This window comes from Leptodactylus fuscus, chromosome 4 (genome assembly GCF_031893055.1).
Source record: "Leptodactylus fuscus isolate aLepFus1 chromosome 4, aLepFus1.hap2, whole genome shotgun sequence".
Taxonomy (NCBI): Eukaryota; Metazoa; Chordata; class Amphibia; order Anura; family Leptodactylidae; genus Leptodactylus; species Leptodactylus fuscus.
Window position 1 is genome coordinate 198,207,111 of NC_134268.1, and position 16,946 is coordinate 198,224,056.

General features: G+C 43.0%; 1 protein-coding gene across 12 annotated transcripts in view; it reads left to right on the forward strand.

The window, feature by feature from the left end:
• The window catches only part of PARD3 (par-3 family cell polarity regulator), a 441,643-nt gene that overhangs the window by 161,746 nt on the left and 262,951 nt on the right, over positions 1 to 16,946 (forward strand). For 9 of the 12 annotated variants that reach the window (XM_075271584.1, XM_075271589.1, XM_075271591.1 and 6 more), the window contains exons 4-5: positions 2,068 to 2,249; positions 6,409 to 6,540. In XM_075271584.1, coding sequence (XP_075127685.1) covers positions 2,068 to 2,249; positions 6,409 to 6,540 — 314 coding nt within the window. The remainder of the gene's footprint in view (positions 1 to 2,067; positions 2,250 to 6,408; positions 6,541 to 16,946) is intronic. The other 3 variants (XM_075271593.1, XM_075271595.1, XM_075271597.1) reach the window with 1 other exon arrangement.

The following is a 16,946-nucleotide window of genomic DNA, read 5'->3' on the forward strand; positions in this document are numbered from 1 at the left end:
GGGGGGAGTGTATAATACTGGGGGGCTTATAATACTGGGGTGGCTTATAATACTGGGGGGTGTACTAAAGAGCATATAATACTGGGGGGGGGGGCCTATTTATAAGCACACAATACTGTGTGTGGATGCCACTGTGGAGCATATAATCCTGTGGGGGGGGGACACCTACTGCGGAGCATATAACACTGGGGGGCTACTGTGGTACTGTGGAGCATATAATCCTGTGGGGGGGGGGGGGACACCCACTGCAGAGCATATAATACTGTCTGGGGTCCCCTCACTATTTATATTACACAGTATCTGTTTTATAGCAGACATGATATTAGTACAGGATGTAAGAATATTACACGGTAACTATAAAACAGATCCTGTGCGATGTAAATAGTGAAAATTAATTGTTCAAAGTACCAAATGCCGAGACCTTTACATTTCAGTACAACGTTGTTTGTATTATTGAAAGCTCTGTAAAGCCCCACATGACTGTAATTTTTGGTCAGTAACTGTCCGCAATTGTGGATCCGCATAGTATTAAGTCTATATTGTCGTGTTGGCACTCCGCGAAAATTTTGTGGGTTTTGGGTTGCAGTTTGGGCACTCGGTCTCTAAAAGGTTCGCCATCACTGTCCTAGATGGTGGGGTTAGTGGACGGCGCTGTTAATAGAGATGTCATGAGGTCATGTTCACACATAGGGTGTCTTTGCTGTGAATCTGCAAATACAGTGCAATGAGTGTAAAGGTGGTTCTTGTAAAACACATGGCAGAAAGAAACTAAGAATTTGCAGCAGTTCTATAGAGAGTTTGTTTTACCTGGTCCACATTTGCTGCACATTTCACCCTACGACCTTCTGCACATGGGGGGGGGATATGGTCCAGAAATGGATGTGAGATTTCTCAGCCTGAACTCACTATGGAGACCCAACCGCCTAGTGGTCTACAGTGCTAGGAGTTTTTGGCCCCGTTCACACGGGGCATGGAATGGTGTATTTTGGTCCCGGGTTCCAACAGTCGCGGCTTCCCACTCCGGAGTAGGCCTAAATGAATGGGCCTAGTCCGGAGGGTGCTGCCACAAGGCGGATGCCGGGGCTGAATCAGCCCCGGAATTCGCCTGAAGAAAGGGCAGCTCACTTCTTTTTTCCGTGAGGAGGAACATGCTGCTCACGGAAAACAGTAAGCTAGCGGCCTACATAGGCCTCTATTGTGAGGGGGCGGATTATGACGTGGATTCAGCGCCAAAATCCGCCCCGTGTGAACAAGCCCTTTTCCTTCTCATAGCATTACTACCCAAGGTTGTAGAGTAAGGATTGGGTCTATTTTGTCAGAGTGTAGAAAATATCTAGCAACCCCATTGATCAGCTGTTTTCAGCAGGAGGCAGACAGCACTGTTCTTTGTGTAGTGGTCAGACCAGGTACTGCAGATCAACTCCCATTGTCTTGAATAGGAGTTAAGCAGCTGTGGCTCTGTTCAGCCACCATACTGAGAACGGATCTGTCTGCTTCCTGCTCCATTCTCCATCTGCTGTCATGTTGGATGCCCACCAATTTAAGGCCCAGTTCACGTCTGCGTTCGGGCCATTCCGTTCCCCTCTGCACATGAAATCGTGCAGAGAAAAAAGTCCTACAAGCAGCACTTTTCTCTTCGCATTTTTCATGCAGAAACCACACGGACTCCATTATAGTCTATGGGGTCTGTGGGTTTCCTTAGGTAACCACTTTTTTTTATTAGGATAGGTTTCCGTTTGGTGGGGGGTCCCTAAGTGGACTCCCTTAAGGGAAACCCAAACGGGCCTAACATGACCTATCCTTTGAAAAAATAATCAGTATTTTTAGCACAGACACCTCTTTCAGTAGACATGGCCGTACACATTAAATGGCTGTCAATAGATTCTGCCAGGTTTGTCAGTACAGGTTGTCTTTGTAATGTTGTGCTGCCCAAGTCCCCAACAACATATGTGACTATCAATTTTCTACATGACTAGAGAAGCCAAGTTGTATATATATCTAACCCTTAGAAATAAGTATATAAAATATAATAATAAATATATTGTCTTGTTTTTCCCCTCCTATCAGATATGCCACTACATGTACGACGTAGTAGTGACCCTGCTCTCGTTGGGATAACCACTTCTGTTAGCGACTCGAACTTCTCCTCTTCGGAAGAGCCATCACGTAGAAATCCAACTAGATGGTCTACAACCGCAGGCTTCACGAAGAAAAACCCTCCTACGGGCCAGAACTCCAATGACAGAAAGGTATGGATTGCATGGATTTTGTGCCGCACGTTGTGTGCGCTCCTTCTGCTCTCTCAATGTAATTGTTTCTTCATGTCGATACTGTTGTGCAGCCTCCTCCGCTGGGCTTCAGCCCTCAGGCAGCCATTCTCCCTATGCAAAGTACAACTGCTATGTCTGGTGCGCTCACGTCCCCGTCGAGAGGGTCAGAGACACGTGAACATGTTTTGAAACAATTAGCTTGCTCCAAGTTCACCTTCTCCCATCTGTAATCCCATATGCTGCGGGGATACTTTTGGATTCAGAACTTTTCTTTGATCAGCTTATAAATAGTTCCGTATCTTACAATTAAAGCCGCTTGTGAGTATTTACAGAGAGACTTTTACAGTGTAAAAATTACATAGTGAGGATCAGCCGCGGGGAGGTGATTTGGCAATGGCAGCTTTACGTTTTAATGTTCATTGTCTTCTGTCTGGATTTCATTAAGAATAAGTGGGACGTTTATCTTTGCTTTTTTTTTATATATATATATATAGGCTTATTTTTAGTTAAAAGTCAAAAAATAGATCCACATTTTGTTTCAAGTGTTTGGGCTATTGATCTTTTCTATTAATATCGATGACAAAATAGATGCATGGACTGGAATTATACACACACACACACACACACACACACACACACACACACACACACACACACACACACACACACTCTCTCTGTCTGTCTATCCATCTATCCATCCACACACATATATACAGGGGGCCATGAAAATCAAGACTGTGTTACCCGTGTGCGTGTTTACTTGAAGTAGCAGGGTACATAGTCAATGAATAAATAAATTCCACGTGTTTTGGCAATAGTCATTGTAGAAATCCAGACTTAGCTGATTAGGTTGATTCATAGGAATGCAAAAAACACTCTAATGGCACAGACCCACAAAATCCCATTGGTTAAGTGATCTCAGTAGCTATAATACACAGAGAATGGAGCAGGAAGCAGACAGCTCCGTTCTATGTGTAGTGGCTAAACGGAGTCACTGCAGGTGGGCTCCCATTCATGTGAACAGAGTTTTCTTCTTCCCGCTCCTCCTTCTATATCTTCTGCTGAGAAAGAGCTGACCAATGAGGATGCCTGTTGTCAGACCTGATATTGATGGCCTGTCATTAGGACACAGAACGCCCCTTTAGGTGGAAAAAAAAACTCCTTCCTGGCCCCCGCTGACTACTGTCAGGTGGGCGGTCCTTGGCTGGAGCAGAGAGATGGACCACTTATCTGACAATAGAATACATAATTGTACTGAAATTAGCAGCATTGATTACTCAGGAGTGGTGGGGGCTACAGAAACCATTACAACTGTGCCAGAACTAGTGGAGCAGCAGCTGCTTTCATACAGCTGGACTACAAAGTTACAAAGTGTGCCAAATTGTGTCAGATGATCAATGAAGGGGATCGCTATTGCCCATTTAATGAGCGGACTGTTTGCAGTACCAGGAGTCCGAGCCCCACCGATCTGACATTGATGGCCTTTCCAATGGTTTTGTTCTGGGATTTAGATACCAATGACCACTTTATATGAGACGTCGACATCAATCAAACATTCTATATCATACCTGCCTATAGTTATAATATAAAACAAGTCCTATATTACTTACAGTGTGTTAATGTTACATAGGACTTTCTGTATTAGTAGTGTGTGATGTTCTGCGACATTCCCTGTATAAACTCATCCTGTAAGTGTTGTTACTTATAGCACCACCCAGTAGCCTCGCTCCATATGAATTCCTTGTGAAGATTTGTAGGTTTTGCCTATGTTCAGACTGAATTAATAGACATGTCTATGCCGAGCTGACGTGGTGAATCTCCCGCTTGCACTCTGTTCCTCTTCTAAGTGACAACTCTGCTCCCGGATCACACAGACCTTCAGCAAGCTTTGTAGGCAATGGAGAGATGTGACAGTCTGTAAATTTAGACAATAAGCTGAAAACCAGTGAACGCTCACAGCACGGAGTACGCTTCATCCATATAAATCACTAAAGCCCTGGATCCTAGTGTGAGCGACGAGTGGAGCCTCCAACCAGTGTCTTTCACCCATCATGTACTTTATTGTGGAAAATGAGAACTATCTGGTATAACTGGTACACCATTGAAGACACACTTGGGTAGCTGGGAGCAAAAAACAGATATGACGGCACAATATATGATAGATCTATATATAGTATATGCAGTTTAATGTCAGATATCGGGGGAAGAAGAAGGTCTACTAGATGGTCTACAGCAGCTCGATCCTTTAGATCTGAAAGTAGATAAGATGCCACCAATGGTACTTCAAAGACTTATCGAGAAAGTAAAGTGCTGCGGAATGCGTTCTGTCCAGTTGACAACTTTGTTGATCCAGAATAAGTCCAGAACAGAGCCCCTTTGAAGTGTTTTTCGTGCTGGGCACACTGAGTGTGTGATATGTGAGTCTGTTTTTTGTAGCTGAATGACGAATTTCAAAAGTTGGTGTGATCTTCCAATAGACATAGTTGTATCCAAGGAAAAAGGCAGCACTCCGGTGTTTTCAAAAAGACAATAGTGAAGTTTATTGCATGTGTATAGGCAACATTTCAGCTCTGGTGAGCCTTTGTCAAGCCATGGACTTAGTTGGTGATATGAAGAATTCCCATAATAGAAGAGTCCGTCCCACACTTGGAGTCACCCCAGTCAAGAAGAATGCTACTAGCAAAAAGTTTCTGTTGCTGCTGGTGCCACAAGCCATCCATGTATGGTTGTTTCCTTCCTCACCTTAAAGGGATTCTACCATTAGAACCTCTTTTTTTTTTTTTTGTGTGTGGATAAGACGTCAGAATAGCCTTTAGAAAGGCTATTCGTCTTTTACCTTTAGATGTGATCTCCGCCGCGCTGTTACTTAGAAATACCGGTTTTTACCGGTATGCAAATTAGTTCTCTCACAGCGATGGGGGTGTCCCCACTGCAGTTCGAGAACACGATCCTGCGACACCTCTATCTTCAGCTGGATTCTCCCCTTCTCTGTCGCCTTCCTCCTGCGTCACCTCCCACGCTTGCGCAGTTGGCTCTGCCAGCCGACGGCCATTTTTGGGAGGCCGTTCCTGCATTGAGCTACAAGAGCAAGAGCGGCCTCCCAAAAATGGCCGGCATGCGCAGTCGGCTCTACTAGTGTCTCACTGGCAGAGCCAAATGCACAGGCGTCGGAGGTGACGCAGGAGGAAGATGTCAGAGAAGGGGAGGATCCAGCCCAAGATAGAGGCGGCGCAGGATTGTGTTCTCGAGCAGCAGTGGGGACGCCGCCATCGCTGCCAGAGAACTAATTTACATACCGGTAAAAACCAGTATTTCTAAGGAACGTCGCAGGGGAGATCACATCTAAAGTAAGAGATGAATAGCCTTTCTAAAGGCTATTCCGACGTCTTATCCACAAAAAAAAAGAGGTTTTAATGGTAGAGTCCCTTTAACTCTGGAATGGCACAAGATGATTAGCTTTGAAAAACAGAACCTGTTCTTGTCCCTCTGTCGTACATTGTTTTGCTAGTATTATATATGTGCTTAACGTACCAGATTTGGAGACCTTAATGAAATTCATGGGAAGGGAAGGTGAAGACTTCTGTCCTTATGGAGGGCCCTCATCCACTATAAAGGCTGGGTGGTCGATAATCTGGAATTTTTTAATTATTTTAATTTTTTTTTCCCTTTTAAGTCTGAACCTGTAAAGGTAGCTTCTAGATGTAATTGTTTTACCACTTACCATTTTCCTGTATCTTGGTTTGTGTTCTGCGTTCCCTCTACTAGCCCTATGTAAGATATGACCGATGATAGCGGTCTCTCACCGTGTACTCTTTGTACATGTAAATCACTTGTATACCTTTGCTGGATATAATATGATATACTAGGACACCCGTTGGTTGATTATGGCCGTAGTCGTAGGATTTGATACATCTGAATAACGGTATATTGTAGTTTTTATATATATTTTTTTTCATTGTCGTTTGTTTTTTTGTGAACGGAGGTCTATTTTTGGATAGAGGAGTGTCTTACCTATAGTATACGAATGATTAAGAGTGGAAGTACCTTAGATGCCTATGTTGTAGCGTAATACACACTGTCTATACAGTGTCTATATAAGATCCCCTTCAATAATGTATTTTTCTTTCTTTTAAAACAGAAAGATGAGAACTACAGGAGTCTGCCCAGGGATACCAGTAACTGGTCTAAGCAGTTTGAAAGAGATAAGGCTCGCTCATCCTTGAGTGCCAGTCACCCCCTGGTGGACAAGTGGCTAGAGAGGCAGGAGCAGGTAACACATTGCCATTTATATTTAATTATAACGTAAAAAGTAATGGTCCTGTTGGTCCCCAAAATCAGACCTAGTCCTCTGTAATTCTATACTATATAGTGGGGAATGTGACTTTCCTGGATGTTACCATGAAATCGGTGATGGAACACATGACTAAGTCCATTACATTTTTATGATCGTGTTTTGATTTTTCTCTTTTTTTTTTTTTTTTTCTTAATAATTTGAGCTATTTTTGGGAATTTTTGATGGTGGTTATTAAAATAAAAAATGGAAAGCTACTTTATTTACCTTACTGTCATCATGCCAAGATTCCATATTCTCAATCTGACATGTTATTTTTTTTCAAGGTTCTCTCCCCCCCCCTCCCCCCATATGAAACCCCATTGACAGGCCTTTCAATTTTTAAGGGCACTGTAAGTAGCAAGTGAGCAAGCAAGTCCATGCTTCACAATAGGAATAGTTAAATTATCTACTGCTCTTGTTTTTTCAGTCTTTCTGGCGCTGTTCCCTCAATTACTAGTCTTCCTTTTATTTATTTATTTATTTATTTATTTTTCCCATCCCCCAGATTCTCAGACTACTGTCTGTGTGTTTTTGTAGTCTTACGCTCCCCCCTGCTTTCAGTTTGTGATTCCAAGAGCAGAGGGAGTGTCTTAGGCTGGTCTTACTCGACCGTATTAATTGTATGGTCCGCAAGTTGCTGATCAGCAACATAGACTCTGCAGACGTCCGTGACTTGCTGCACTCACCCGTAGAGTTCTATGGGCGAGTCCGTGCAGTGGCGCAATTCATGGCCTTTGCGGACCACGGTTGTGGCCCAGCCACACCACGGATAATATATCCGGTGGTGTAAGAGGCCGCATTGAATATAATATGTCTGCAAATGGTCCGCAATTGAAAACTCTCAATTGTGGACTTACATTACGGCCGTGTAAGAGCAGCCTAAGAGCAAATATAACACCTGCTTTCAGTTGGTCCTTCCAAGAGTGGGGTGTTGGGGGGGTGCCTGGTGTCAGACTACTAAAGCATAATGTGCATAAAGTAGTCTGAGAAATGGGTGAACGTTTTGGATAGAGAAAGAGAGAACCAAGACTAGAAATATGAAAAACAAAAAATATAAAAATATCTAATAAGAATATATATATATATATATATATATATATATATATTATCTAACATCTATAATATCTAATAAGCATATATATAAATATATTGGCCAAAATAATTAGGTTTACTTCAAGGGCCAGATGACAATATAACATATATGTGTGTGAGTTGTGAGTGTGTGTGTGTGTATATGTGTATATATATATATATATATATATATATATATATATATAATATATATATGTGTGTGTGTATATATGTATATATGTATATATATATTATATAATATACATATAAATCACTTTTTTTTTTTTTTAGACTATTTTTATATTTTTTCCTTTTTTATTTCATTTTTTAAGTCTCGGTGAGTTATATCTCCTGTCTTGGCTAAACAACCCCAGATGACGGCCATCTGAATTTTCCTTCTTCTTGTCTAGTCCTTAAAGATCTCATGGTATAATCCTAGGCTATAGTATTTTTTGATGAACAATATGTTTGACTGCTCCTCCTCCACCAGAGATGAGATCGTAATTCACCCCTATGCAATGAAATTATTCTATATACCAGTCTACCCTCCTTATTTCATTTCTAACCAGACTGATAAAAAAATTTGATTTCCAGAAATCAGATTGCAGAAAATCACTCGCAGCAGTGAGCTAAATTAAAACAATACAGACCTATGTAAGTTAATCTCTGCAAATTATTAAACAGGGAAAAAGGAAAAAATTCAGATTTTATTTTAGCTTTCTTGCTTTCAGCTAGGACCGAGCTCTGTGGATCTACTTTGCCGGGTAGATAGGAAAATTAAAAGCATTATAGCCATTAAATCAAGTTAGTAATCCAAATGTAACTCGATTTTCAATATCCGTAAGGTCAGAGCCAGTGGGAGGCTTGCTTTGACTTTTCAAGAATCTAAGTAAGCGGACTGTATTCATTCATTGTATTCATGGTCTTTTGTCTGTAACTTTGTGCCTTTGTTTCTATTACTTTCTTATGCTCGGAGTTCTTCCTGTTTTTACCAGAGAATGGCGGCTTACCTATCTTTTACCAGGGAATGGCGGCCTACCTATTTATTGGTAGTCTAGTCCACGACACAATGTCACGACAGGCTTTTATGGAGTGGCAACTTTTTTTCGTGTACACTTGCTGTGATACATCAATGCCCATTGGATGTTATATTATATACATTATATTGGCTTTATTATTATAGGTGATATTCATACAACCATGTGGATTCTTGACTCTGTTTTTCGCACCGTACCTTTTTTCAAAAACCCCATCGACTTTCAGTGGGCGAGCCATCAGTTAGTAGTATATGTTCTACTATTTCATGGGGAGTGGATAGTGCTTGGCTGTGTATTCTGGTTATGTCATTAGAGTCCAGAATTTACATGTGTTTTTGGGGGATGGAGTTAGGAAATAAAGAATTAAAGGTACCTCTCCACCTGCAATGGCTGTCGGACAAAGCTTGACCAACACTTCCCCCCATACACATTCACTATCGACCTTTGTTTTGTATATGGAGTTGGGGGCAGTAAGACACAACCAGACAATTTTAGTGGTAGTGGTGTCTTGCCCTGATTGCAAAAGGATTGGGTGTTGAAATTGTAAATGCCAAATTCTTATTTCCATTGACCTTAGTGAAAGTAGTCAGGAGGCCCGGTCCGTTAAGGTAGTCATTGATGCGTAGACTGACTTTGATATGTATTGGGGCCTTATGCTTTGTGATGAATATGATAAATATGGTGGACGTTGCCCCTTAGTCTTGCTTTAATTGTTTTGTTAAATTTGTCAAATTGTAATTGAGATTATATATAGTTTTCTCTTCCAAGTATTGTGTTTTATCTGGAACCATTATATATAGAAATGAGGGAATGCCATATATACAATGTCATATCCTTAATGGGAGTTCCCACTAACAGAACCTATCCTCTATAAACAGGATAGGGGATGAGCATCTGATTACCAATGGTATGACCACTGGGTATCAGTTGCGATCAGAAGAACAGGGTTCTCTGAGTTCATTGTGTGATGTGCATGTATGACCTCCACTCCATTATTTATAGGGCTGATGGAGAAAGCTGAGTACAGTAGCCCATTCATCACATCAAAGTTAATGGAGCATTGGTTATGTGCGCCCAATCTATTCACATGGGGGACTAGGGGATTCAGGTTGTCATGATCGGTAAGCGTCACCACAGTTATTGCACCGATAGTCAGACACTTATCGTGTGGCTAGGGGGTAGGTGTTATAGGGTAAGCCCTTTTTTATACCAGTATATACAGTAGAGCAGTGATTCCTAACAGGAGTGCCCTGGAATCCCACCAAGCAACTGTGACCCTCTGGTTTGGAGAATGACCTCATGCCATCAGGATATTTTTGTCTTCTGTTAACAATTGTTTTTTAGGGGTGCCCCGAGGATTCTTTTTTCCAAGGATGAAAGATTGTGAATCCCTACTGTACAGGCTCCTATTTTTGTAATTGCTATTGCATTGAGAGATTCATTGGTAACATGATTCGTGGATAAATTCCAAGTCCTTAGTTACATGTTTTAGGGTTAATTTGTCATGGGATCAGGAGAATATGGAGACCCTACTCAACACCATGTCGTAGAAATTCTGTTATGGGCTTTGGATGCCCAAGTCTCCGATGGATCCCAGTAGACATAATTTTTTGGAACTTCAAATACTCTCCTCTGATGGACGCAAACAACCACTGTGTTCCTTCCTATTGGCCTAGGCCTTCTGATGGGGTTTCCTGTTCTATTGCCATGGTGGACCATGTTACCCACCACTGGAAAGCTAACCTAAATGTGTGGTTTGGAATGGTCGGTCATCCATTTTCTGTTCCCATATATGACCTTTAGTCATGTTCTGGTTTGCCGATATAATTCTATGTGTAACCAGCTTTTTGATATAAGGGTAATATTATTCAGCGGTCCTCTTGTAAGGTACAACTTTGATGGTTTGTCAAGGTCTTACATTCACGTCCATGAATTACTGTGATATAAAAGAGCCTGGCATTGCGGTAGCGCTGAAGTCGAGTACTTTCATAGAATTGACAGCTACCATTAACCTTTCATCCGGTAATTCTGCCGATGAATATAGATCTGTACAAATTAATATTATTTGTTTGCATGGCCTTTTTTCAGTGGCAAACTGCATTTAGGTATTTTGACATGATTGAAAAATGAAGCTCTCGCACTTCCACTTTTCTGCATGAAGGTTATTTCCCTTCACAGAATTGAAGTATATAAAATATAATAAAATATGGGCCCATTTTCACTTCCACAAAACACCTGGTAATCGGCTTTATTTATGCCACTTTAGTTTTATGCAATATTGATATAGTAAATTTTCACATAACGGTAGTATTTTCTGCCGGCTGCCTTGGCCAATTTATATGTGAAATTTAAATAAAATCTCTGATGTTAGATTAGTTTTATTTTTTTTTTTGTCTGTGCCCTGTGGAATCTGCTAGTGTTATGGAGGTACAATACGCAAATTTAGTAGACAAATGGCCTGTACAAAAGCCTTGTGCATCAGCAGTAGACATGACATGGATTTTCTTGGGTTGGCCCTTACTTTACATATTGTATTTTAGATTTTGCCCCTGGGTAAAGGTGTCTTGGAGCTTCCAATAGATGTAATAGATTCTCATCTGCAGTGGTCAATTTGGTATAAGCCAAAAGCTCCATTGGGACCATGTATAGTCTGTTGTACAATATCTCTAAAAGTTATTCCATTGTATAATGTTGAATGTTGAAGATATAGTATTTAAGTTTTTGGCAAGACTTGGTTAAGGGAACCTGTCTTATTGATAGTATATTATGATACATTGCGTTCCCAAACTAATTGCAGGACCCATTGTCCTTCACTCATAACATCAGTTAAAGGGGTTTTCACATCTCAGGATTTCACCTGTCCTCCTGTCTCCTCTCCCTTCTACTTCCTGTCTCCTCTCCCTTCCACTTCCTGGTTTTCTGCTCATTCATTGAGCTCCTGCTTGTTGTAAACAGCACTGTACTCACATACACAGATATTTATTTACACAGATGATATAATCACTGAGACAACTCAGAGGTCCAGTTAGAGACTGCGACAGTATCAGGGCTCACAGACACTCCCTCTAACCTGTGACAAATATCTAAAATTCAGTTCTATCTTTCCAAAAAATATTGCACCTAGCTATGCAGAGAGGTATGATACAAGAAAGCTGTGTTTGTATCCTCAGTCATTGACTCTCCCGATGCTCGCATTTGCTTTCACAGTAATTGTGCTAATTAAAGATTGCAAAGAACCAAAACATGATGAAAGACTTTACGGTAATTATAAAGCCATATATACCAATTCTAGAAAAACCTGCCGTCTTACGCTGGGACTCTCTAAGTAGAGACAAGATGGCCGCCATTAGACCTTTCTTCCCGGACCCGAAGACGAAGCTTTTCCTTGCCTCATTTGCCTAAGGAAGAAGAAAAAGTTTGTGCTGATTCTTCCCAGTGTAACATGCCTCATTTTCCTATTCCATCTCTAAGGAGACTGGCAGCCCACATCGCACTGTGTCTGTCGTACCATTTTTCTTTTCACAAGAGTGTTCTAGGACTTCTGTTCTTCAAGATCATTAATAACTGATAGACTGGCCCAAACCCACAATCTGGGCTGACAGTCTTTGTGTATCCTAAAGCAGCAATATTTTAAACTCATCGCATCTGTTGGTTCTGAATGAATGGGAGTTTTTTTTTTCTTTTGCCAGCTTTAACCATCTGCTTCTCTGCTGTGGAATTGCAGTTATTTCAGTTTGGTTTGCTTTGCTTTTTTAATTTTTTTTTTAAAATTATTTTTTTTTTGCATTAGCCTCCATTTATTTTCTCCTTGTCACAGTGACTACTTTAGAATTTTAGATTGTGCTGCAGAACTTATTCACATGTCTTTTCTTTAACATTGAATAGGACCCTTTTTCGCTTCTTACCCATGATTGCCTTATTCATATTGTGGCCAAATGCACATGTCTCTTATAGAAGGTGCTTATTGCAGGGGGATGGATTTTTCACAGGGAATCCCCTTGTTGTCAAGTGTTTTCCTTTAGCAAGTGCAAATAGCATCCAGACCAGAGTGTGGTATCAGAATCAAGAAACAGGAGTGTGATGACACATATCCAAGGTCAGGGCTGGCGGAGTCCGTGATCAGTAAGCAAAATTGTGGTCATACAGAACTAATGTAATGGCGGGCAGAGTCCGTGATCAGTAAGCAAAAGTTTGGTCATACAGATCTAAGGTCGGTGCTGGCAGAGTCCGTGATCAGTACACAGAAATGTGGTCATTCGTGTGTAAGGTGAGGGCTCACAAAGTTCATGCATCATGATGAACAATTCTGCTCCTTTTTGAACACTGAAGACATCTTATGGCATTCGTAAGATTTTAGTGTGACTCCCGTACAGCAGTTTGTGCATTTGACAACGAATTCCTATGTAAAACTGGAATAAAAACTTGTAGTAGCAATCTTGCCTGCTCTGTTGATCTGGCTAGTGTAAGAAAAATGGGAGACAGAGTATACAGTCGGCTCTGCCTGAATCCGAAGTGGTAGAGCTGACTCTGCATGCACGGGATTTCCATCATAAAGAGAACAGCACTGGATACCTACACAAGAGAGAGGAAAACCAGAAGATGAAGGGAGAAGTGACTAGAATGCACTAGGGGATGACGATGGTGTGCTCGGAGCACAGGGAGAACGCCCCCTGTATTCCTTGGGCATAAATTGGATATGAAAAGAAACGTTTTTTCGTATAAATGGCGGCTAGCTGAATAGAAGGAAAGGTATGAGTAGAACAGCCTTTATAAAGGCTATTAGAGATGAGCGAACACTAAAATGTTCGAGGTTCGAAATTCGATTCGAACAGCCGCTCAATGTTCGTGTGTTCGAACGGGTTTCGAACCCCATTATAGTCTATGGGGAACAGATACTCGTTAAGGGGGAAACCCAAATCCGTGTCTGGAGGGTCACCAAGTCCACTATGACACCCCAGGAAATGATGCCAACACCTCTGGAATGACACTGGGACAGCAGGGGAAGCATGTCTGGGGGCATCTAACACACCAAAGACCCTCTATTACCCCAACATCACTGCCTAACAACTACACACTTTCCACATTCAAAAAAACCTCTATCAAAGTGGGAAAATACCTGGAAACCTTCTTTACTCCCCAAATGGATGGACACAAACCCCAATTTAAGCTCAACAAACAGTAACAACCACCCCTTTAAATCACGTTCCCCATGACAACCACAAATGGAATAGGCAATGGGAATTCCAAAAGCCCTCACCCTTAACTGTCATTTTGAGTGTGTGTGTGTGTGTGTGTGATGTGGTAAGACCTTCCAAAATTCACTTTTCTAGCCCTTAACATGAGCCCTTCCAAACAAAGTTACAGGACCTTAAGCTGAGCTACCAGCAGAGATTGAGGCCCTTGGCATGAGTAGAGCCTTGCACCAGCAGTGTTTTTGGCACTTAGGGTGAGTTGAGCCTTGTACCAGCGTGTGTCCCTTAACATCAGGCGGGCCCTAAGTTCTGCGCTTTGCACAAAAGTTCCACATTAACTAGGCTGAATGGTACAAAGATTAGTAGGCCCGAGAACCAGGAACAGGTCTTGCAATGGCTGTCGGATAACGCTTAAAGCACATTGTCCACCAGCCAGGCAGCCTCTACCTCCTCTTACCCAACAGTCTTGTCCTCTTTCCACCCAAAATTCCCAATCTTCCCAGAACAATAACCCCAACTGTCCCTGCTCCCCAGAGCTGTTCTCCCTTCCTTTGACTGTACCGCAACCTGCCCCTCCATTTTGCGATTCCACGGACCTAACAGACGAGTATCTGTGTCCAGATGCTCAAACACTAGAGTCTCCTCCATTCCATCTCCGGTCGATTTGGTGGCGGATGACCAGCAACCCACCCTCATCGACGACGATGAGACGCAGTTGCTGTCAGGGCAGCCAGTTGACATGCGCATTGTGCAGGAGGAGGAGGCGAGACAGGAGTTGGAAGAGGAGGTGGTGGACGACGAGGACACCGACCCCACCTGGACAAGGCAGATGTCAAGCTGGGAAAGTAGTGTGGATGTTGAGGCAGGTGCAGCACCAAAAAGGGTAGCTAGAGGCAGAGACATGTCCAGAGGCAGAGGTCAGCTGCTTTGCCGAAGCCAGGCCAGACCCGGAATGTCCGAAGATGTTCCCTTTTGTACCCAGCCCAGAAAAACTCCCCCATCGAGGGCACGTTTCTTGAAGGTGTAGAGTTTTTTCAAGGAATGCGCCGAGGACAGATATAGTGTCGTCTACACAATTTGCCTCTCGAAATCGAGTAGGGGCCCTGAGAAGAGCAACCTGCCCACCACTTCAATGCACCGTCATTTGGAATCCAAGCAATGGAATCAGTGGCAGGCAGCAACGGCAGGACAAACGTTGCCCGCCGTTCATGCCACTGCCTCTGCTCACAGTGCTGGCGATGCACTCCAGAGGACGAGCCAGGACATCACTTCATCTGCCTCCGCCACTTTGTTGACTTCTCCCTCATCCTCCCCTGTTTCTGTCTTATCTCCTTCTCCTGCACCATCAAAGGCACCATCAGGCGCTTCTTTACAACAACCCACCATCTCTCAGACATTGGAGCGCCGGCAGAAATACACCGCTAACCACCCACCCACGCAAGCCTAGAACGCCAACATCGCTAAACTGCTGGCCCAGGAGAGGTTGGCGTTCCGGCTTGTTGAAACTCCTGCCTTCCCGGACCTGATGGCAACTGTGGCACCTCACTATGCCGTCCCTAGCCGTCTCAACTTCTCCCGGTGTGGCGTCCCCGCCTTGCACCAGCACGTGTCACTCAACATCAGGTGGGCCCTTAGTTCCGCGCTTTGCTGCAAGGTCCACTTGACCACCGACACTTGGACAAGCGCCTGTGGTCAGGGATGCTGCAGTGCTTATCTTTAATGACAGGCAGGGTAAATGTGGTGGAGTCTGTTCCCCGGGTGCAAACTGGGGTGGCCTATCTCCTCTCCCAGGCCAAAATTCATGGCAGGAGTAGACTGAAACCCTACGACGCTGCAACCTCCACCACAGCTACTAGCGGCAAACGCTAAAACACTGGTGTGGGGAGACGTCAGCAGGCGGTGCTGAAGCTCATCAGCTTGGGGGACAGACAGCACAGTGCCTCCGAGGTCAGGGATGCCATCCTGGCTGAGATGGCATTTTTTTTTTCCCCTGCTACACCTGGGGCCTGGCATTTTTACGCCTGTGATAATGGCTGGAACCTGGTAGCAGATCTGGAGCTTGCCAGACTCAAACACGGTCCACGCATGGCCCACGTTTTCCAACTTGTTGGTGCCATGTTTCTTTGAAACCTACACCATTGTGCCTGATATACAGGTCAAAGTGGGGCCATTTTCGTAAGTAAGAACTAGCCTCTGCTAGGCAGAAAACATTCAGAGCACACTCCTCTCATCTTCGCACCGTTGGCTGGCGGAGGAAGACGAGGGGGTTGGAGTGGCATCTGATGTCCCTATCCCACACGAGGCTAGAGGGTGCACTTCAGTGCATCCCATTGCTTCACCACAAATGGTGTGAAGGGGAGTGGAAAATGGAGGAAATGGAGAGTGACCCTTACAGTTGGGGCCAGCAAAGGCATGCCAAGTAACACACTGGCACACATGGCTGACTTCATCTTGGGTTGCTTTTCAACACATATTTCACATCATGAAGAACAAATAATACTGGATTTTTACAAGCCTCGAACCCCGGTCTAGGTCTAATGTCTGTTCCTTTCTTATATTAGGGGAGAGGGAAAAAAAATTACTTCAGTGATACGTTTAGCGTACATAGACTGACTATTAATGTGTATCCCACTTAGTGTTGTTAGGGTTACACACCGTCACAACCTGGCTAAAGCTTCTATAGTTGTTAATAAAGTCAACATAACTTTACGGTATCCAAAAAGACAGCTGGTACCGACAGAGAGCAAGACAAATGTCAACCAAAGCTGTGAGCTCTGAACACCCACAGTGACTTTGGCGTCATCATCATTATAAGGGAGCGGGTGGTAATAAATAACTTGGCAGTGCCTAAAACCCAAAAAGCTTATACAACTATATTTACATTAAGATACACAAATGACACTTTTCAGTAGCATGTCATGAGACAAGCTGATAAGCTCTTCCTTTGTGCAGTGCTATTTGAAAGTTAAACGCTGCCTTTATTTTAATTCTGGAGAAGGTGCAGACATTAGATTTAGAACATGTTGTCTTCATTGTCCAAATC